At 36.5% G+C, this 23416-nt stretch overlaps 1 protein-coding gene across 1 annotated transcript in view; it reads right to left on the minus strand.

Annotated features, from left to right (window-relative positions):
* Window positions 1-1575: 1575 nt before the first annotated feature.
* Window positions 1576-23416, minus strand: part of si:ch211-234p6.5 (uncharacterized) — a 55727-nt gene continuing 33886 nt past the window's right edge. Inside the window, exons 12-22 of the mRNA XM_062526214.1 lie at window positions 9412-9549; window positions 9178-9276; window positions 8054-8162; window positions 6398-6423; window positions 6046-6120; window positions 5851-5929; window positions 5661-5749; window positions 5042-5554; window positions 4748-4830; window positions 4069-4112; window positions 1576-3951 (exon numbers count right to left, since the gene is read on the minus strand). Coding sequence (XP_062382198.1) covers window positions 2954-3951; window positions 4069-4112; window positions 4748-4830; window positions 5042-5554; window positions 5661-5749; window positions 5851-5929; window positions 6046-6120; window positions 6398-6423; window positions 8054-8162; window positions 9178-9276; window positions 9412-9549 — 2253 coding nt within the window. The 3' untranslated portion in view covers window positions 1576-2953. The remainder of the gene's footprint in view (window positions 3952-4068; window positions 4113-4747; window positions 4831-5041; window positions 5555-5660; window positions 5750-5850; window positions 5930-6045; window positions 6121-6397; window positions 6424-8053; window positions 8163-9177; window positions 9277-9411; window positions 9550-23416) is intronic.

Here is a 23416-nt window from a genome sequence, read left to right on the forward strand (position 1 = left end):
GTTTAAATAGCCTACGGTCTTTTTTGGTGGGACCACAATGGAAATAAGCTTCAGGGCTTTTTTGTGTAATCCTGACTTTCTTGTTGAAAGAGATGGTGAGTTGGTCAAATAAATAAAAAAAAAAAAGCCTAGGCTAACCATAGTCTTTAGCTTAAATTGTGTAGGCTAGTATAGCCTATGGTATGTTATATTCGGACTGGTCTGACAGAAGCAGCAGCTGGCAATGGATGTCAATAAATAATTTCCGGGGTCACAGCAATCGGAAAAAAATAAATATAAAAATCAATTTTGGCCCTAAGTCATTTTTTTAAATGTTCTACTTTTGATCTGACCACGAAATCGAAAGTCTGAAAAACAAGGCGTTATTTGCTTCTTCGTATCACATTCATAAACAATTAATGAAATAACAAGACATTTTTTTTATTTTTTGATTTTGGATTCTCAATTGAATATCAAATGAACGAAGCATACACGGACCCTTTCTCCTAGCCTAGCTCTGCCAGTAGGCCTACTTCCGCTTTTCATTTGTGACCCTGTAAAGCGGAACCAGTCGTTTCGGTAAAATTTATTAGATTAAGTTATTGTGCTCACGTGAACGGCCATAAACTAAGCTTTCCAACGATATGTATAGCAAGGGTATTACACAAACTATCGCTAAGATAACCGCATCCAAAGTTGACATGGTTCTCCTGTCACGATATGCCAGAAGAGGAGAAATCACCTTTTTAAGCGGCGCGTGCACAACGGGAATGACAGCAAATGTGTTGAATCCTGCCGGGTTTAACAGTCAAAACGTATGTTTTTTCGTGAAATGCGTTCACGATATGAAACTGTAGGCTGTATACAGTGAAATTATGCGAAAACATGAAATTCAACATTTTAACCCGGAAGTTTGTTATTGTTGATTTTCTCAAAATAACGTTGTGCGCAAAACGACTGATTTTGGTTTGAATGGTCACATTTTTGCTTCAGTAGCCTACTGAGACTGGCACAGATGTCCTTTCAATTAATTTCTAGGGTAGAAAGCCTACCGAGAGCCACCAATCAGCAGCGAACAGGATGTGGCTTAGAGAGATTCAGCTCACAGGTAATTTTCGTAACACAACGGTTATGCAAAAAGATGTACTTATGTAACTGACAATCCAATACCCCAATGTTGAGGACTTACCATAATCTCCTATGTAAAGTGGTTAGCTTGCTAGCTAGGTAACTGTTGTATGACAATTATTTCACCTAGTTGTAGGAAATGAATTTCCCCTAGGGGATCAATAAAAGTATCTATCTATCTAAATGTTTGGATGAAGTGATATAATTAAGGAGTGATATATGTTTATTTGATGTTATGAAATGTAAAGTTAAGCTTGCCGAACTTAGTTATGCGTGACTGTGAATATATTTGTGACACTATAGGCCTATAACTACTGAATGGAGCCATATTATAGAGTGTAAAATACATCACCATTTATTGATTCATTTGTACCATTTATAACTGGAAAAAGGGAGCATTTTTATAAAATGTAGACACATCATCATTTGCTAACAAATTACTACCATTACAACTGCCAAAAGGGAGCCTTGTAAAGTGTAAAGCATTTCACCATTTATTAATGAATTACTAATACAGTGTTACATCATTAAACATTATTGGAGATATTCAATGAATGTTGCAAATGAAGTATTGCCATGTTCATGAATGTAATGCTTACTTTACTTTAAAAATTACTTTCATTTTTGCAAGCGCTTGAGAAAAAAACACACATAAGTAGCTTACAGTTAACAATTGATTGACAGGGTGAAGAGCAAGCTACAAATACTCATCGGTCTCTGTAGTTTAGAGGAACACAATGGAGTCATTTTGCCCTAAAATAAAGGCTTCAAACTCATTTAGATGCTAATAGGCCTACTGTAATAATCTCTAACATTGCCAGTGAGTGCCAAGAATGCTTGATATTGCACTATGTAAGTATTGATTTTGATGGATTGATTTTTTGATAGTAACATTTTTGATTGGGTATATGACCCAGTTGGATTTTGACAAACTAGGTAGAGGCCTACCGTCTTAGCGCTAAATGGAGCATAAATATCAATTCAACATCAGTTTTTCCATGGTGCTGCTTTCACCTAGCCTGGCAAACGGCACCACATCTCAATGTGGTCTGGGAACCAAACATTCCTTTTCTCGTATTTGAGGCATGGTTTCCGAACTCCCAGAGCCGTTTATTGGGTGCTACGGATGTCTATCAAATGCATCTGTGTGTAGCTCATGGGCTAGCCAGTCGTATCAATTAGCCTATACCAGATGACATACAGTATGTAGAGTGTGTTAATATTTAAAAATAACATTGGATAAATTAACCCTACATTTTTCAATAGTGATAGGTGTGCAGATTTGAACAAAAGCTGGTTTGGTTCTTAACCAAAATACAAGCTTTGTTGTGTTGCTTAGATGTCGTCATCGTCTGCGATCCCTATCTGAGGCGAAAATTAGGTCCATGGAATGCATGCTACCTAGCAGCGGCAATGAAATCGTGCGCAAAGCAGCAAGGTTAGCTTTCACCTACTTCTGCAGTCTAGCTTCCTCTCAATCACTCTGTATTCAAGAAGTTTCATATCAGACAGCCACTATATCATGTTTGTAAATTTGGTAAACAAGTTTCTGGTTAACTGCTGCAAAAATGTGGTAGTTTACCATTGAATTACTACAGTACATTAAAAAAAATGTGTTACTGATTTACTATGTTAAATTATGAATATATTGTTTAGAAACAACTTAGCAACCATAACGTAATTTAAGTTCTTACCATTATTTTATCCAACAAATGTGTATATGTACATAGTTCCTGACTGTAAAGTGTATTTTTCTAACTGATTGAATTAAGTATATAATGCTTAAATATTGTAACATTGCATGTAGGTGTCTTGGTGAATTTCTATTTGACTTCTGATGATAGCATTATAAACTAGTGCTGTCCACAGTAACTTTACTCCAAAGAAATGAAGGACTGTGATTTTCCAGTCCATTCATAGCTATGGCACAGTACACTGGCTGATTACTTTTTGATTGAATATTGCTTTGGTTATTTGCAGGAATGCATGACACTGTCTCACTTTGTGTACATTCATCTTTCTCTGCCATGACATCCACTGTAACTCCATCTACACATTTATCTTTTCGCTTTTCGCATTTATCTTGCGTCTCATGTCCTGAGTGTTCAGTTGTTAATGAATTAACATTATTGTAATGTTTTGAGTTTTTTCTTTGTGAAGAATCATCAGCATGTGGTATCTCCTCATAAACAGACAAATCAAGGTTTACCTGGTGATGTAAACATTTTTCTGATGATACAGAAGATACCTCTGGATCGGTAGGAAGTTTGTAATTCTCGTTTTTGGTCAGACTACTATTTTTCTCATCGCAACTACAATTTGCCGTTGGTGTCATTATGACTGACATTGATGGAAGTGTGGTCATTTCACATAACTTTTCCCCTACTCTCTCCTTTTTATCCTGACTTACGGAAGCCCCCTTGAGTAATTCTACTCTATTTTCTCTGCCCCTGGGTCTTGCTCCTGATATGTGAATCTTTCTTGAGTTTAATTGCTTATTAGCTGAGTCTTTGTTTTGCTGGCTGGCTGATGAGTGGTCTGACAGAACCTCTAATCCAGCCTTAGTTGTATCATCATAAAAAAATGATTCAAATCCAGAACTGACCAAGGGTCTGAATTCCTGCCATTCACAAGTTGACAGGAACCATTCAGATCGGTTCTTGTTGGATGGTGAGGGCTTCTCTGTTGAACCAACCTCATTGGTTAGAGTCGTGTTTTGAACTGGAAATGACGGTATGTGAGATGACAAATTGTTGCAGATTTCATGGCCAGAATCCAAGGATTTGACACTGTCGCCAACATTAATATTTGAAGAAGTGCTTTGGAATACTTGCCCTTCAGAATCTAAAAAAGAATGGTAAATAAAATACTGAGACACCACATAAACAAAAATCTATATCGCTAAAATAAAAACAAAAAATTAATTACCTGACAATTTAGTTTCTTGGAGTATGGGATTACCTGTAGGAAGATTGCCAGTCTGGACAGTCTGGTCTCTAGATGCACTGTGGCACAAATGCATGTAACTTATTATTTAACCTGCATTCTAAAGGAACAGTCTGAGGAACAGTCTGACTAACACCAAAGGTCACAATAAGATTTGAAATTTGAGAATCTTCATGTATGCACAGATTGCACACACTATAAACAATAGCCAAGTTTATACAGTATATTTATTAACACTATCAAGTGTCTCAATAACACTACTACTATTACTACTACTACTAAATAATAATATTCATAATAACAACAATAACAACAATTGTAGTATTAGTATTGTTCAATCAAATCACGTCTACATGAGATAATAATAGTATATCTCATTATCAGCCAGTTCTTACATTCTGCATTTATTGTACAGTAGTCTGGCTATACTAAGCTCAATCTTTTAAGAGGCTGTGCTTTATTTCTACTGCACAAGAGGCGTGATCAATGGGCATAGTTCAAATGGCTGCGCTTTTGGATAGTCCTTCAACCAATCAGACCAACGATCGAGCTAGTTTGTGATTGGACCCAAATGTTGTGGACAGGAAACAGGGGAGATAGATGTGCAGGTTTCCAGCCTGAGCTGCCAGACGAAATCCAAATTTGCTGGCAGGTCAGGCAGGGTTCACCCAGCCTAACTGTACAGTATACCCACCTTCTGATGACTCTCTGTCTAATGCGCTCAACTCGCTTCAGTTTTGCTTCTCTCTGCTCATGGCGAAGATTAAGGTCTGAGTTCTGGTTAGAAGTAAATAGTTGTGACATTATTGTCTATAGAAACATTGTTTATACAAACTAATTAAACATTTTTACTACAAACAATACAGTCTGCATGAAGCATTCATTTACTGTATTTGTCTGAGCATGTCTTTTAACATACCAAATCTATAAGATAATAACAAAATTGTTTATTCAATTTAATGCACATGTTAACGGTTAGAAACCTGACCTGATCTCTTCTTTCTTCACCGTTTGGATTCACATTCCCATCGACTTCCTGAGCCAGCCTCGGCTCTTTAGATGTTGTCGATTGTCTTCTGTTTTGTTGAGGGGCTTCTCTACCAGATGATTCCTTCCTTTGTCGTGCCATTTTTACTGCTCTCTGAGCTGTCACATCATTTTTTTCTTCCTCTGGTATCCTGAGTCCAGTGTATTGAGAGGACATCCGCGTGGGTTTACTTGGAGCCCTTTTAGGCAGCATTTGGGGTATTTGCTCTGGGAGTGGATTAAGCAGTTCAAGCGGTGGGTCCTGCACAGAAACTCGATGTGCAATGAGTGCAGAGGGCAGGGTTGCTGTGATGACACGTGTCACCCTGAGGGGCAAAGCTGTGGCTTCATCCAAGTCGAAACTCTGATCATGTTCGGCAGCAGAGGGTTTGGATACAGATGCTTCCCTCTGGGTACCAGTTTTTTCCTCATAGCTCTTCATTCTCTCGATTTGCTCTTGCTCTCTGATTTCCTTCTGATGGATGCAGAGAAAATAGTGTATGTTAGTGTGCAGTTTCCATGGGCATCTGGCAGTGCAGTAGCTGCAGCTTTGTTTTAGCATTAGCATTTTGCACACTTACTCTGCCATCTTTTTTGTGGCCATTCGTGCCATTCATTCTAGTAATATTCACAGTTGGATCTGCCGATGGCAAGGTATGAATTCTACTAGCTATGGAAAGGAAAAAGAAACACTACGGTTAAGACTAACAAGTGGCTTTGCATTGTTATTCTATTTCATTATCACACTAGAAAGTGATATTTTTCAGTAACCTTGATTCCAGTCATCCTGTTTCTGTTCTTGGTAGCAAGAAAACGGTTTACTATAGATATGCGAATCACACCTTGCAGCCTATAAAATAATGTGCATACACAGTCAGTGTGGATGTAATGCATGGTATCTTATGGTATATAATCATCATTCTTATGTGCAATCTCTGAAACACACTCTCAATACAGTAGCCTTACCCTACACATATTTGGGCTGGTTCTCCAAAGGTCATGAGTCAAAGGGGGAGCAAATGGGGCATCCAACTCTACCTCCTGGATGTAATAGATTAATATACACACACACACACACACACACACACACACACACACACACACACACACACACACACACACACACACACACACACACACACACACACACACACACACACACACACACACACACATCATAACAAGGTGATCAGTCTTCATACAGAAAATAAGTTCAAGTTCAAGTTAGAATAAAGCTGTCTACACACAGAAAGCTTCGTAGTACTGTATGTCATTATATTAGTTTGTGTTAAGCATGCTATTGACTGTAATAACTTACCAAATTGTGTCCAGTTAGTTCTTCACCTGAAGAGTGTACAATTAAATATATAATATAAAGTTGACAACAGAGAGGAATATGAAAAAATCTTTTGGAAATTGATCTAAATACCTTAATTCAAGAAATGAGTAAAAATCCAACCTTTAAAGGCCAGTTCAAACACAAGATCCGCGACGAGACGAGCTGCAACATTCTAAAAACCAGCAACGTTCTAAAACTCTGCAACTAAGATTTGACATGTTGAATCTTTAGCGACGGCTTGAAACTGCTTGCAACTGCTTGCAACTTTTGATTCACACTGCCGCAACTGCTCTCCGCAACCGTCTCAGACCGTCGCGAATCTTCGGTTTGAACTGGCCTTAAGACACCGATTTTCTTTGTGAATGTATCGTAAATAAATCAATGTTCTTCCTTGAAATACAGGGAGCATAAGTATTTGACCCCTATGTTAAATTCCCATAGAAGCAGGAATATTTTTTTTTATATGTTTCTATTTTTAAAGGCCAGCTATTTAATGGATCCAGGATACTATGCATCCTGATAAGTTTCCCTTGGCCTTTGGAATTAAAATAGCTCCACATCACCACATACCCTTCACCATACCTAGAGATACTGTAGGCATGGTGTTTTTTCCAGTTAGCCTATTAGCCTGTTTGATTTGCATTGAGCTCATGTGATTCATTGATTTCCATGCAACCCCTGCCCTGGCAACAACCTAGCAACCACCACCAAACCAAAAACATTATTGTAGCAAGAGGCATAATTTATTTAGAATAGCAACCATCATATGCACCCTAGCCACACCATTGTAACTCTCTCTGCATTACCTGTTTTTACTCTGTGTGATCTTTTACATCATATTCTTTTGTATTTTTCATGCTCTAGTAATTCCTTGGAATGACTTTCAAGTTTTTTGTTTTTATTTAATATAAATCACACAAATATGAGAAGTCATAGCTGAAACATTTCATTGAAGAGCTCCGTCTCAAAGTTTGAACCAAATATCCTAATCTTTATCTTTTAATCTCATTGTACATCTGCCATCGGTGTGTCAATGGGTGAATGTGAGACATGATTATGTAAAGCGCTTTGGGTGCTCGCAGAAGCCGATAAAAGCGCTATATAAATGCAGTCCATTTACCATTTATGTGTATAGTGGCAATAAAAGCAATTCATTAATTAATTCATTCCATCATTCATACCCTGTAAACTATAACATTTACAAAAATGATATATTGCATACCAGTCCTTTAGAAGAGCTACACAGCAAATGTTTGCATCAAATGGCTCAAGCTGAATTAAACACAGAAAAGGTGGTTAGAAGAACTAGAAATCAATGCCAAGGAATTATCAGTGCATGAAAATAAAAAATGCTGTGTTAAATATCATTATGCAGTTAAATATAGAACTAGTTAATATGGTGTTGATAGGGAAGACATGGTGGTTGATATGTTAAATAAAGCGGTTGCTATGGTGATTGTTAGAGTAATCATGTTGGTTCCATAGACAGGAAAAGTTGGTTTCTGGTGGTTGCTAGATTGACATTATGGTTGCTAGGTTGTTGCTAGGGTAATTTTACTGCCACCGCATGTCAAATTCTACATAGATATGCCTATAGATTTCTATATCATCAGCCACTTGTTAATAATTACTTACCTGGCTGGTCATGCAGTCCTAATACTAGCCTGTAGTGATTTCTGCTGTCTCTCAGACCACACAGAATGTCCTCCATCATCCACAGTTGCTTTTGTGCTTTGTGCTGCTCCTAACAAAATAATTGGAAGAGACAAGGTATTATTCTCTTTATTGTCCTCGATTGTCACAGAAGACATGATAATCAGTGTTAGCTAGGGATGCACAATCATATTGTTCAGAAATTGATGTCAGATTGCAGATAAAAGCTTCATGACTTACCCTTATCGGCATCTGCAGATATGAACATATCTGCCGACGTGCCTGGCCGATAACGTGATCTGGTCATTATGCGCACGCGAAGCAAATGTTTAGGTTATGGACAACATAGGATACTTCAGCTGTGTGGCACTATTTAAAATTTCCGGAAACGGATAACATAATGGCTATTTGCAGTGCTTTCAAAGTACCATTGAGGAGAGGTAAAATGACCAAGTTAATTACACATCTTTAGAGCCATCATCCTGAACTCTACAAAGAGTTTCTGAAAAGTAGGCCTAAGCCGGAAAAAACGTTATGAGCTGAAACCGTATCGGTTTCTGAAGTAGGCCTAGCCAATGTACAGTATTATTACCGAGTGTCTTGAGGTCCAGAACGAAGCCTAGCTGTGAAGTTATAGCCTGCGTGTTGTTGGTCTCATTCATTTCACTCTACAGACTGACAGCTGTTGCACACTGAAGTTTATAGGGTTACAGCTGCATTTCTGTTCATTTGAGAATAATGTGTCATATTGCCAACAACACAAATCTTAGGGAACTGTCTAGCCTATTCAAATATGACATATTAAAGTAATATGAAATATTACTTATTGTGCCATATTTGAAATAATAAAAAAAAAATTAAGAGTGAATGTCTATTTCTAAAATGATACAGGGTTGAATCAAAGTCAAGTTTTTAATATCCACAGCATATAACCTACGCTACCATAATAACAGGCTAATTGTAGTACAGGAAAGACTATACAGTATATCGCCATCGGAATCTGTCAAAATGACGCTGTAAATATCGGCATATCGGATATCAGCTGAAATTCAATAGGCCTATTGTGCATCCCTAGTGTTAGCATATTTAATTACAAGTCTCTGTACCTGGTGTAGGCCATAGTGGCATACATGCTGAAGCTGAGAGCGAAACACTGCCAGTTCAGATTCCATCCTCTCATACTGGCACCACACATAATCCATGTCCTGTAATACATACAGAATACAACATACCATGTCATATATTGTCCAGCCTGCTACATAATGTTGCCGTATTAATAGTTTGTGTCCGACTGTGCCTGAACACTGAAGATGGCGTCTATAATACTGCAATAAACTTACTGTTGACACATCATATATTCTAGCTCTGAGGGTGACCAGCTCTTCCTGTAGCAAGGCTTTCTGGGTCATTTTTGCCTCTGTATACTTGCATTCGTCCCGTTGTATGTGGCTCACTTCAAGAGCAGCCTGAAGATTTTCCTACAAACAAAACATACCCATCCACCTGAAATTGTGTTTTTTGTGCAGTGCCCTTTCAAACATGCTGTAAAAAACTGTATTCCAATACATGCTCACAGGCAGGCCAACTATAAAGAAAATAGGATGATAGAGAATAACATAGTTCCATAATTAATACTGAATATCATATTATAATAGAAGAAATGTGCAGTGAACAGAATTTAAGCATGGCTTAAACATTAGGCTTATGTCATTTGATCAAAAGGAAATACTATATTGCCAAAAGTATTGGGTCACCTGCCTTGACTCACATATGAACTGAGGTGACATGACATCCCATTCTTAATCCATAGGGTTTAATATGACGTACCCTTTGCAGCTATAATAACTTCAACTCTTCTGGAGAGGCTTTCCATAAGGTTTAGGAGTGTGTTTATGGGCATTTTTGACCATTCTTTCAGAGGTGCATTTGTGATGTTACACACTGATGTTGGACGAGGAGACTGGCTCTCAGTCTCTGCTCTAATTCATCCCAAAGGTGTTCTATTCGGTTGACGCCAGTCATGTTCATCCACACCAAATTCTCTCATCCATGTCTTTGCGAACCTTAATTGCTTTGTGCACTGGTGCCCCAAACTGTTCCTACAAAGTTGGGAGCATGGAATTGTCCAAAATCTTTTGGTTAATGCTGAAGCATTCAGATTTCAGAGTTACTTTCCCTGGAACTGAGAGGCCAAGTTTGGGGATGGCCCCCTATGGCAATATAAAGCTTATGTTGACATCTTTATCAGGATAATCAGGGTAGCCATTGCAATTTCAGTTATTTTTAGCCATGAATTGTTGGATTTTTGAGGCTCTCATAACAAAAAAAGCTGGAGTGTTTTAATTATATAGCTGTTCATAGTTCCACATACTTATCACACATACAAAGTATGAGCCGATTTGGCCGACCCCCATCTTCCGACCTCGGCCTGGTTTTCTCATGCAATGACTCTTAAAAAACACCATGTCGGTGTCAGAATGTAAAGAACACATGTGAACTAGAGAAAGCAATTCCAGGGAATTACGAGTGCATGAAAATTGAGACAAAGATAGAGGTGAAGTAGAGAAAAGGTTGAGGGGAGTCATAGTTGATGATGACAATTAACAGTTGGAATGAGCAAAAAGTTAAACAGTTGAGTAGTTCAAATAGTTGAGCTATTTAATAGAGAATTATTGTGTGAGGACTTTTATTTTGAAACAGTTGTGGGCAGAGGAAACTGTTGGTGGGATAGGCCTACATAGCTGATGACAACTGTAATTCGGAATGGTTAAATAGTTAAATAGTTGCATAGTTTAAATAGTTACATTATTAAATACGGAATGATGACACTGATGACTTATTTTGAAACAGTTGTGGGCAGAGGAAATAGGTGGTGGGAGTCATAGTTGAAGACAACTGGCAGTTAAAATGGCTGAACAGTTGATTAATTGAGCAGTCAAATGTTTAATTCTTTAATTGTGAATAATTGTAGTAAGGACTTTCAATATGAAACAGTTTCAGGCAGTAGAAACAGTTGCAGGGAGTCATAGTTGATGACAACTGACAGTTAGAATGGCTGAACAGTTAAATAGTTGAATAGTTTAAATAGTTGAATTAATTAATAGTGAATTATTTGAGTGAGGACTTTTATTTTGAAACAGTTTCAGGCAGTAGAAACAGTTGGAGGGAGTCATTGATGCAAACTGACAGTTGGAATAGCCAAAAAGTTAAATAGTTGAGCAGTTTAAATAGTTGAATAGTTTAAATAGTTGAATCAATTAATAGTGAATTTAGTTTCAGGCAGTAGAAACAGTTGGAGGGAGTCATAGTTGATGAAAACGGACAGTTGGAATAGCCAAACAGTTAAATAGTTGAGTATAAATAGTTGAGTAGTTTAAATGTGTGACTTCCTCTATCAGAATAACCTACTAGACCCTATGCAGTCTGGTTTCAAGAGTGGTCATTCTACTGAAACTGCTCTTCTATCTGTGACTGAAGCATTGAGAGTAGCTAAGTCCTCTGCTCAGTCATCAGTGTTAATTCTGTTAGATTTATCTGCAGCCTTTGATACGGTTAACCATGACATTCTCCTTTCTACACTATATGAACTGGGAATTTCTGGGAAAGCTCTTGACTGGTTCAAGTCTTACCTTAAAGGGCGTTCTTTTAGCGTGTCTTGGCAGGGACAGATATCAAAGTCTCATGACCTCACTACAGGAGTCCCCCAAGGATCAGTATTAGGGCCCCTCCTTTTCTCTATTTACACCACTTCTTTAGGTGGGATTATTCGCTCTCATGGATTTGAATATCATTGCTATGCGGACGACACTCAACTTTTCCTATCCTTCCCACCTGAGGACTCCAGTGTTTCCCATCGGATCTCTGCATGCCTGAAGGACATTTCAATCTGGATGAAGGATCAGCACCTTCAGCTTAATCTTTCCAAAACTGAGCTCTTGGTGTTTCCAGCAAAAACAGCTATTCCCCAACAGATCAATATCCAGCTTGATTCATCCTCACTGACTCCAACCAGATCGGCACGTAACTTGGGTGTCATAATTGATGACCAACTTACTTTCTCTGAGCATGTTGCCTCAATTGCAAAGTCATGTCGGTATACCCTGTACAACATTAGGAAGATCAGACCTTATCTGACACAGGATTCCACTCAGCTTCTTGTACAGGCAATGGTTATCTCCAAGCTGGACTACTGTAATTCTCTGTTAGCTGGCCTACCTGCTTGTGTATTAAGACCACTACAGTTGATTCAGAATGCTGCAGCACGACTGGTCTTCAATCAGCCAAAGAGGACACATGTAACCCCTCTCCTAGTTACTCTCCACTGGCTCCCTATAGTAGCCAGAATTAAATTTAAATCTCTCACTCTGGCCTATAGGACACTGACTGGATCTGCTCCCAGCTACTTCAGTTCTTTAATCACAATGTACATTCCCAACCGCCCATTGCGATCTTCTGAGGAGCGTCTGTTATGTCGACCAACCATACATGCTAGGTCAAATTGTAGATCCTATTCTTCAGTGGTTCCGTGTTGGTGGAATGAGTTGCCCAGTGCTCTCCGTTCCAGCAACAGCTTTGGATCTTTTAAGAGGGGTCTTAAGGCATATTTATTTAATATGCACTTAGTCCTTTGAGTTTGTGATGTGTTATGGTTTGTATAATAGTTTTGTTTTGTTATAATTTGTCTATTGATAGAATTTGAAATTTATTTTGCTATTGTCCTTAAATTTAGCCATACCATGCTTTAGTTATTATTATTATATATAATTAACTGAGTGACTTATTTGATTGCTATTCTCATTTCACTGTTTTATTTCTCATTAGGTTAGTGCTTAAAATTATTGTTTTACTGATAATATTACTATTCTCCCTAGTTTGTAATTGTTCACTGTTAATTTAATTTGTATTGTTATTTATTTGTATGTCGCTTTGGACAAAGGCGTCTGCTAAATAACCATAGCCATAGCCATAGCCATAGCCATAGCCATAGCCATAGCCATAGCCATAGCCATAAATAGTTGATGACAACTGACAGTTAAAATGGCTGAACAGTTAAATAGTTGAGTAGTTTAAATAGTTGAATTATTTAATAGTGAATTTAGTTTCTGGCAGTAGAAACAGTTGGAGGGATTCATAGTTGATGAAAACTGACAGTTGGAATAGCCAAACAGTTAAATAGTTGAGTAGTTTAAAAAGTTGAGTAGTTTAAATAGTTGAATTAATTAATAGTGGATTTAGTTTCAGGCAGTAGAAACAGTTGGAGGGAGTCATAGTCGATGAAAACGGACAATTGGAATAGCCAAACAATTAAATAGTTGAGTATAAATAGTTGAGTAGTTTAAATAGTTGATGACAACTGACAGTTAAAATGGCTGAACAGTTAAATAGTTGAGTAGTTTAAATGGTTGAATGATTTGATAGTGAATTATGGTAGTGAGGATTTTTATTTTGAAACAGTTTTGGGCACAGGGAACAGTTGAATAGGATCTGTAGTCTTATTAGAGCCAGACTGTGCTTAAAAGCCTGAGAGAGAGAGTTCTGGCATACAGTAGGATTCTAGAAGCCTGAGAGTTCTGGCATAGGATTCTAAAAGCCTGGGAGAGAGAGTTCTGGCATAGGATTCTAATCGGTGATGTCATAATCACAATGTTAAGTCTATGGGGAAATTTTGATAGTTTTAATTAAATAGTTTAAAAAGTATAAAAGTTTCAAAGTTGAACAATATATAGCTGAAGTCACTTAAGTGAGATCTACGCGACACAGTTTGAATGAAGTTTCAAAGTTAAACCGTTGAAGCCGCATTAAACGCACAAAAAGCGTTAGAAGAAGAATAACTAGAGAAAGCAATTCCAGGGAATTACGAGTGCATGAAAATTGAGACAAAGATAGAGGTGAAGTAGAGAAAAGGTTGAGGGGAGTCATAGTTGATGACAATAAACAGTTGGAATGAGCAAAAAGTTTAACAGTTGAGTAGTTAAAATAGTTGAGCTATTTAATAGAGAATTAGCCTATTGTGTGAGGACTTTATTTTGAAACAGTAAGTGGGCAGAGGAAACTCTTAGTGGGATATATAGCTGATGACAACTGTAATTCCGAATGGCTAAAGAGTTAAATAGTTGCATAGTTTAGATAGTTACATTATTAAATACGGAATTATGACACTGATTACTTATTTTGAAACAGTTGTGGGCAGAGGAAATAGGAGGTGGTAGTCATAGTTGAAGACAACTGGCAGTTAAAATGGCTGAACAGTTGATAGTTGAGCAGTTTAAATGTTTAATTCTTTAATTGTGAATAATTGTAGTAAGAACTTTCATTAAGTAACAGTTTCAGGCAGTAGAAACAGGTGGAGGGAGTCATAGGTGATGACAACTGACAGTTAGAATGGCCGAACAGTTAAATAGTTGAATAGTTTAAATAGTCGAATTAATTCATAGTGAATTTAGTTTCAGGCAGTAGAAACAGTTGGAAGGAGTCATAGTTGATGAAAACTGACAGTTGGAATAGCCAAACAGTTAAATAGTTGAGTAGTTTAAATAATTGAGTAGTTGAAATAGTTGAATTAATTAAAAGTGAATTTAGTTTCAGGCAGTAGAAACAGTTGGAGGGAGTCATAGTTGATGAAAACGGACAGTTGGAATAGCCAAACAGTTAAATAGTTGAGTATAAATAGTTGAGTAGTTTAAATAGTTAATGACAACTGACAGTTAAAATGGCTGAACAGTTAAATAGTTGAGAAGTTTAAATGGTTGAACGATTTGATAGTGAATTATGGTAGTGAGGATTTTTATTTTGAAACAGTTTTGGGCACAAGGAACAGTTGAGCAGGATCTGTAGTCTTATCAGAGCCAGACTGCATGGTTAAAAGTCTGAGAGAGAGAGTTCTGGCATACAGTAGGATTCTAGAAGCCTGAGAGTTCTGGCATAGGATTCTAAAAGCCTGGGAGAGAGAGTTCTGGCATAGGATTCTAATCGGTGATGTCATAATCACAATGTTAAGTCTATGGGGAAATTTTGATAGTTTTAATTAAATAGTTTAAAAAGTATAAAAGTTTCAAAGTTGAACAATATATAGCTGAAGTCACCTAAGTGAGATCTACGCGACACAGTTTGAATGAAGTTTCAAAGTTAAACCGTTGAAGCCGCATTAAACGCACAAAAAGCGTTAGAAGAAGAATAAGAACGATAATAAGAATAGTTGGAATAACAATAGAGTGCATTTTTCATGCACTCTAATAAGAATAGTTGGAACTAGAGAAATCAATTCCAAGGAATTACGAGTGCATGAAAATTGAGACATTTCTGCTCAGTAAAATATTGTTAGATAATGTTTCAAATATCATTCAAGCACAAAGATAGAGGTGAAGCAGATAAAAGGTTGATGGGAGTCATAGTTGATGACAATTAACAGTTGGAATGGGCAAAAAGTTTAACTGTTGAGTAGTTTAAATAGTTGAATTAATTAATAGTGAATTATTTTAGTAAGGTATTTTATTTTGAAACAGCTGTGGGCAGAGGAAACTGTTGGTGGGATACATAGTTGATGACAACTGACAGTTAAAATGGCTGAACAGTTAAATAGTTGAGTAGTTTAAATAGTTGAATTGTTAAATAGTGAATTTAGTTTCAGGCAGTAGAAACAGTTGGAGGGAGTCATAGTTGATGAAAACGAGTTGGAATAGCCAAACAGTTAAATAGTTGAGTATAAATAGTTGAGTAGTTTAAATAGTTGATGACAACTGACAGTTAAAATGGCTGAACAGTTAAATAGTTGAGTAGTTTAAATAGTTGAATTATTTAATAGTGAATTTAGTTTCAGGCAGTAGAAACAGTTGGAGGGAGTCATAGTTGATGAAAACGGACAGTTGCAATAGCCAAACAGTTAAATAGTTGAATATAAATAGTTGAGTAGTTTAAATAGTTGATGACAACTGACAGTTAAAATGGCTGAACAGTTAAATAGTTGAGTAGTTTAAATAGTTGAATTGTTTAATAGTGAATTTAGTTTCAGGCAGTAGAAACAGTTGGAGGGAGTCATAGTTGATGAAAACGGACAGTTGGAATAGCCAAACAGTTAAATAGTTGAGTATAAATAGTTGAGTAGTTTAAATAGTTGAATTAATTAATAGTGAATTTAGTTTCAGGCAGTAGAAACAGTTGGAGGGAGTCATAGTTGATGAAAACTGACAGTTTGAATAGCCAAACAGTTAAATAGTTGAGTAGTTTAAACAGTTGATGACAACTGACAGTTAAAATGGCTGAACAGTTAAATAGTTGAGTAGCCTAGTTTAAATGGTTGAACGATTTGATAGTGGGCACAGGGAACAGTTGAGCAGGATCTGTAGTCTTATTAGAGCCAGCCTGAGAGAGAGAGAGTTCTGGCATACAGTAGGATTCTAGAAGCCTGAGAGTTCTGGCATAGGATTCTAAAAGCCTGGGAGAGAGAGTTCTGGCATAGGATTCTAATCGAATTGTGATGTCATAATCACAATGTTAAGTCTATGGGGAAATTTTGATAGTTTTAATTAAATAGTTTAAAAAGTATAAAAGTTTCAAAGTTGAACAATATATAGCTGAAGTCACCTAAGTGAGATCTACGCGACACAGTTTGAATGAAGTTTCAAAGTTAAACCGTTGAAGCCGCATTACACGCATAAAAAGCGTTAGAAGAAGAATAAGAACTAGAGAATGTAATTCCAGGGAAATTACGAGTGCATGAAAATGCAAAAATGTATAGATACAGTAGATAATGTAGATATAGTTACTAAGGTGTAGCTAGTGTAAACATGGTGGTTGCATAGTTTAAAGAAAGCTGATAGTGTGAAGGTAGACAGTTTAAAGCTTAAACATTACAGTTCTAACTGAACTAATGATTTCTAGCAGTTATGCTAAAAATGCTAACTATGCTAACTATACTAACAATGCTAACCAGGTTGATTAGCTAACTTAGCTAATCATTTCTAACAGTTATGCTAAAAATGCTAACTATGTTAACAATGCTAATTATGCTAACAATGCTAACCAGGTTGATTAGCTAACTTAGCTAATCATTTCTAACAGTTATGCTAAAAATGCTAACTATGCTAACAATGCTAACCATGCTAACTTGCTAGTGAGGACTTTTATTTTGAAACATTTGTTGTTAGGGTATCCATGATGGCCACTATCAGAAATAAAGAAGTTACTGTAGTATAATCATGTTGATTGCTATGGAAACTGTCATAAAAGCTTAATTTTAATGGTTGCTATGTTGGTTGCTAGGTACGTGGAGGTTTCATGTAGTTGACTGGAGGCATAGTTGATGATAACTGACAGTTGGAATGGTTGAACAGTTAAATAGTTGAGTATTTTCAATGGTTAAATGATTTAATAGTGTATTATTGCAGTGAGGACTTTTATTTTGAAACAGTTGTGGACAGAGGAAGTAGTGAAACATCATGATCTGTAGTCTTAATGAGATTGTATGCTTAAAGCCTGAGAGAGAGAGAGAGCTGCTGCACCTGGACAGGCCACCTGGCATAAGATTCTAATTGCCCTATTATGATGTCATAATCACAATGTTAAGTCTATGGGGAGAATTTTAATAGTTTTTATTTAATAGTTCAAAAAGTATAAAAGTTACAAAGTTGAAAAATACAAAGCTGAAGTCACCTAAGTAAGACCTACGCAGCGCAGTTTGAACGAAGTTTCTACGTTAAACGGTTGAAGCTGAATTGAACGCACAAAAACGTTAGAAGAAAAATAAAAACTAGAAATGCAATTCCAAGGAATTACCAGTGCATGAAAATGCAAAAATAGATAGATAATGTAGGTATGGTTACTAAGGTGTAACTAGGGTAAACATGGTGGTTGCATAGTTTACAGAGAGTTGATAGTGTGAAGGTAGACAGTTTAAAGATGAAACATTCCAGTTCTAACTTAACTTATGATTTCTATTCATGTTAAAATGTTGATTAGCTAACTTAGCTAATGATTTCTAGTAGTTACGTTAGAAATGCTAATTATGCTAGCAATGCTAACTTTACTAACAATGCTAACCAGGTTGATTAGCTAACTTAACCGATGATTTCTAGCAGTAATGCTAAAAATGCTAACTATGCTAACAATGCTAAGTTTGCTAACAATGCTAACCAGGTTGATTAGCTAACTTAGTTGATGATTTTTTGCAGTTATGCTAAAAATGCTAACTATGCTAAATATGCTAACCATGCTAACTAGCTAACTTGCGAGTGAGGACTTTTATTTTGAAACATTTGTTGCTAGGGTATCCATGGTGGCCACTATCAGGAAACATGTTATAATCATGTATAATCATGTTGGTTGCTATGGAAACGGTCATAAACACTTAATTTTAATGGTTGCTATGTTGGTTGCTAGGTACATGGAGGTTTCATGTAGTTGACTGGAGGCATAGTGGATGATAACTGACAGTTGGAATGGTTGAACAGTTAAATAGTTGAGCAGTTTCAATGGTTAAATGATTTAAGGCGAGACACTACAGGTGAATAGGGAAAAATTTTAAACTTAAAGATATCTTCATGAAACTTTACCAGTTGAATACTCACATGAATAGGAGAAAAAAATGTATTGCAAGTTTTCTTTAATGTAATGTTTAAATATGCTAATTAGGCTATATCTCATTAAATATGCGCTAATTTGCATATATTTTGATGCGAAGGATCTGACCATTGGAAAAAGCCAGGTTGAAAATTATTTTTTTGTTGTGTTCATATATCAAATAAAAAAACATTTACAGAGGGGATTATGAATATCTTCTTTTGTTTCCCAGTAAATCAGAAAATACTGCCAATTGGCTTAAAAAGTGGATTTTCGCCCTATTTTTAGGCATAAAAAGTCATGTAAATCATGCCAAGAATGCTATATCAACAAATCCTTCTGTAAATATCTTCCAAATATAGTTAGGAATAAGACTGGAAAGTTTGGTGTATGTAGGTGCTGCAGAAGTGGAGATCCTTTGCATGGCGTGTGGGGAAAAACTCGTTTTGAGAAAACAGCCTTGAAACACAGCCAATGAAATGCGTTCTCAGCTTAGACTCGTCTTTGAACTTTCGCGATTGGTTGCTAATACAAAGGAAATGCCCATATTTGGATAGCATAACGTCTTGTAGGAGACACAGGGCTTTCCAACGGTATCAGACACGATATGAGTTGGATCACGTTCACGGTAGTACATGACACTTTAGAATGGGAACTTTTGGTAAAATTAGGAGAAATATATAGGCGCGAGTAGACAAAATGTCATGAAATAAACACTTAAATGTGCAAATCGGACTTTGTTGTTGTAGTAGGGTGGTAGAATACATGCTAAGGTAGCAAACTAGCACAAAATCTCGAAATTGACTGATGCTAAAAAAAACGATGTTTTCACCTGCCGTGTCTCGCCTTAATAGTGTATTATTGCAGTGAGGACTTTTATTTTGAAACATTTGTTGCTAGGGTATCCATGGTGGCCACTATCAATAAACAAGAAGTTACTGCAGTATAATCATGTTGGTTGCTATGGAAACGGTCATAAACACTTAATTTTAATGGTTGCTATGTTGGTTGCTAGGTACATGGAGGTTTCATGTAGTTGACTGGAGGCATAGTGGATGATAACTGACAGTTGGAATGGTTGAACAGTTAAATAGTTGAGCAGTTTCAATGGTTAAATGCTTTAATAGTGTATTATTGCAGTGAGGACTTTTATTTTGAAACAGTTGTGGACAGAGGAAACAGTTTAACAGGATATGTGTAGTCTTCTGAGAGACTGTATGCTTAAAGCCAGAGAAACTGACAGTTGGTGCCCAGGTGGCCGGCCACCTGGCATAAGATTCTAATTGCTGCCGTGATGTCATAATGAGCAATGTTAAGTCTATGGGGGAAATTGTAATAGTTTTTAACTAATAGTTTAAAAAGTTGAAAAATACAAAGCACACATGGCATAAGCAAGACCTACGCAACAACGTTTGAATGAAGTTTCTACGTTAAACGGTTCAAGCTGAATTGCGTGCGTTAGAAGAAGAACTAGAAATGCAATTCCAAGGAATTACCAGTGCATGAAAATGCAAAAATAGATAGATAATGATGATATGGTTACTAAGGTGTAGCTAGGGTAAACATGGTAGTTGCATAGTTTACAGAGAGTTGATAGTGTGAAGGTAGACAGTTTAAAGCTGAAACATTCCAGTTCTAATTTAACTAATGATTTCTATTCATGTTAAAATGTTAACTATGGTAACAATGATAACCAGGTTAATTGGTTAACTTAGCTACTGATTTCATGCAGTTATGGTAAAAATGTTAACTATGCTAACTATGCTCACAGTTCTAACCAGGTTGATTAGCTAACTTAGCTAATGATTTCTAACAGTTATGCTAAAAATGCTAACTATGCTAGCAATGCTAACTATGGTAACAATGCTAACTTAAACTAACATTGCTTACCAGGTTGATTAGCTAACTTAACTGATGATTTCTAGCAATAATGCTAAAAATGCTAACTATGCTAACAATGTTAAAAATGCTAACAATGCTAACCAGGTTGATTAGCTAACTTAGTTGATGATTTTTTGCAGTTAAGCTAAAAATGCTAACTATGCTAAACATGCTAACCAGGTTGATTAGCTAACTTAGCCAATCATTTCTAGCAGTTATGCTAAAAATGTTAACTATGCTAACCATGCTAACTAGCTAACTTGCTAGTGCGGACTTTTATGTTTAAACATTTGTTGCAAGGGTATTCATTGTGGCCACTATCAGGAAACAAGAAGTTACTGCAGCGTAATCATGTTGGTTGCTATGGAAACGGTCATAAACGCTTAATTTTAATGGTTGCTATGTTGGTTGCTAGGTACATGGAGGTTTCATGTAGTTGACTGGAGGCATAGTTGATGATAACTGACAGTTGGAATGGTTGAACAGTTAAATAGTTGAGTAGTTTCAATGGTTAAATGATTTAATGGTGTATTATTGCAGTGAGGACTTTTATTTTGAAACAGTTGTGGACAGAGGAAACAGTTAACAGGATATGTAGTCTTCAGAGAGATTGTATGCTTATAGCCAGAGAAACTGACAGTTGATACAGGTGTAATCAATTTAACTGGCTAGTCTTAAGAGAGCCAGAGTGTATATGCTTGAAGCCTGAGACAGAGTAAATAATTTAAAAGTTGAATGTAGTCTAATTAATGTTGATAGACAGAGAGTTTAATGGATGTTGATAGACAGTTTAATGGGTGGATGAGTGAATGGTCTGAAGAAGATGAATGGATAGAAAGTTGGATGGAATGTGCCTTATATTCTTGTAGAATGGAGAGACACAGCTCTACTGAGAGTAGTGGATACAGATACAGGTGTAATCAATTTAACTGGCTAGTCTTAAGAGAGCCAGGGTGTGCTCTTAAAGCCTGAGACAGAGTAGATTGTTTAAAAGTTGAATGTAGATAGTCTAATTAATGTTGATAGACAGAGAGTTTAATGGATGTTGATAGACAGTTTAATGGGTGGATGAGTGAATGGTCTGAAGAAGGTGAATGGATAGAAAGTTGAATGGAATGTGCCTTATATTCTTGTAGAATGGAGAGACACAGCTCTCTACTGAGAGTAGTGGATACAGATACAGGTGTAATCAATTTAACTGGCTTAGTCTAGAGTCGTGCTTAAAGCATGAGACAGAGTAGATTGTTTAAAAGTTGAATGTAGATCGTCTAATTGATGTTGATAGGCAGACTGTTTAGAATGGGTGGATGAGTGAATGATTTGAAGAAGATGAATGGATAGAAAGTTGGATGGAATTAGGAAGACTTATGTTGATACAGTTGATACAGGGGAACAGAAAATGTAGTCTCAAGAGAGCCAGTGTGCCTGAGAGAGAGAGAGAGCTGCTGCACCTGGACTGGCCACCTGGCGTAACATTCTAATTGCTGCCGTGATGTCATAATGAGCAATGTTAAGTCTATGGGGAAATAGCTCAATGTTAAATCTATGGGGAAATCGTTTTTTAATTCATAGTTTAAAAAGTATAAAAGTTACAAAGTTGAAAAATACAAAGCAGACATGGCATGAGCAAGACCTACGCAACAACGTTTGAATGAAGTTTCTACGTTAAACGGTTAAAGCTGAATTGGCTGCGTTAGAAGAAGAAGTTTAACTAGAAATGCAATTCCAAGGAATTACCAGTGCATGAAAATGCAAAAAAATTTAGATATGGCTACTAAGGTGTAGCTAGGGTAAACATGGTGGTTGCATAGTTTAAAGAGAGTTGATAGTGTTAAGGTAGACATTTTAAAGCTTAAACATTCCTGTTCTAACTTAACTAATAATTTCTAACAGGTATTCTAAAATGTTAACTATGTTAACAATGCTAACCAGGTTGATAAGTTAACTTAGCATTTTTAGCATTACTGCTAGAAATCATCAGCTAACTATGCTAACATTGCTAACTATGTTAACAATGCTAACCACGTTGATCAGCTAACTTAGCTAATCATTTTAGCAGTTGTGCTAAAAATGCTAACAATGCTAACTATGCTAACAATGCTAACCAGGTTGATTAGCTAACTTAGCTAATCATTTTTAGCAGTTATGCTAAAAATGCTAACCATGCTAACAATGCTAACTTGCTAGTGAGGACTTTTATTTTGAAACAGTAGTTGCTAGGGTATCCATGGTGCCCACTATCAGGAATAAAGAAGTTACTGTAGTATTATCATGTTGGTTGCTATGGAAACTGTCAAAAACACTTAATTTAAATGGTTGCTATGTTGATTGCTAGGTACATGGAGGTTTCATTTAGTTGACTGGAGGCATAGTTGATGATAACTGACAGTTGGAATGGTTGAACAGTTAAATAGTTGAGTAGTTTCAGTGGTTAAATGATTTAATAGTGTATTATTGCAGTGAGGACTTTTATTTTGAAACAGTTGTGGACAGAGGAAACAGTTAACAGGATATGTAGTCTTCACAGAGAGATTGTATGCTTAAAGCCTGAGAGAGAGAGGGCTGCTGCAGGTGGGGCTGGCCACCTGGCATAAGATTCTAATTGCTCAACGACCTGATTGTGATGTCATAGAGGCCAATGTTAAGTCTATGGGGAAATTTTTAATAGTTTTTAATTTTTAGTTCAAAAAGTATAAAAGTTACAAAGTTGAAAAATCATAGCAACCCGATCCATTAGAATACCTACGTTACAAAGTTTGAATGAAGTTTCTAAGTTAAACGGTTGAAGAGAAATTGCGGTTAGAAAAAGCTGTCAGCGGAATAATAATAAAGAAAATAACTAGAAATGCAATTCCAAGGAATTACCAGTGCATGAAAATGCAAAAAAAGATAGATAATGTAGATATGGTT

The sequence above is a fragment of the Sardina pilchardus genome, chromosome 22 (genome assembly GCF_963854185.1).
Source record: "Sardina pilchardus chromosome 22, fSarPil1.1, whole genome shotgun sequence".
Taxonomy (NCBI): domain Eukaryota; kingdom Metazoa; phylum Chordata; class Actinopteri; order Clupeiformes; family Clupeidae; genus Sardina; species Sardina pilchardus.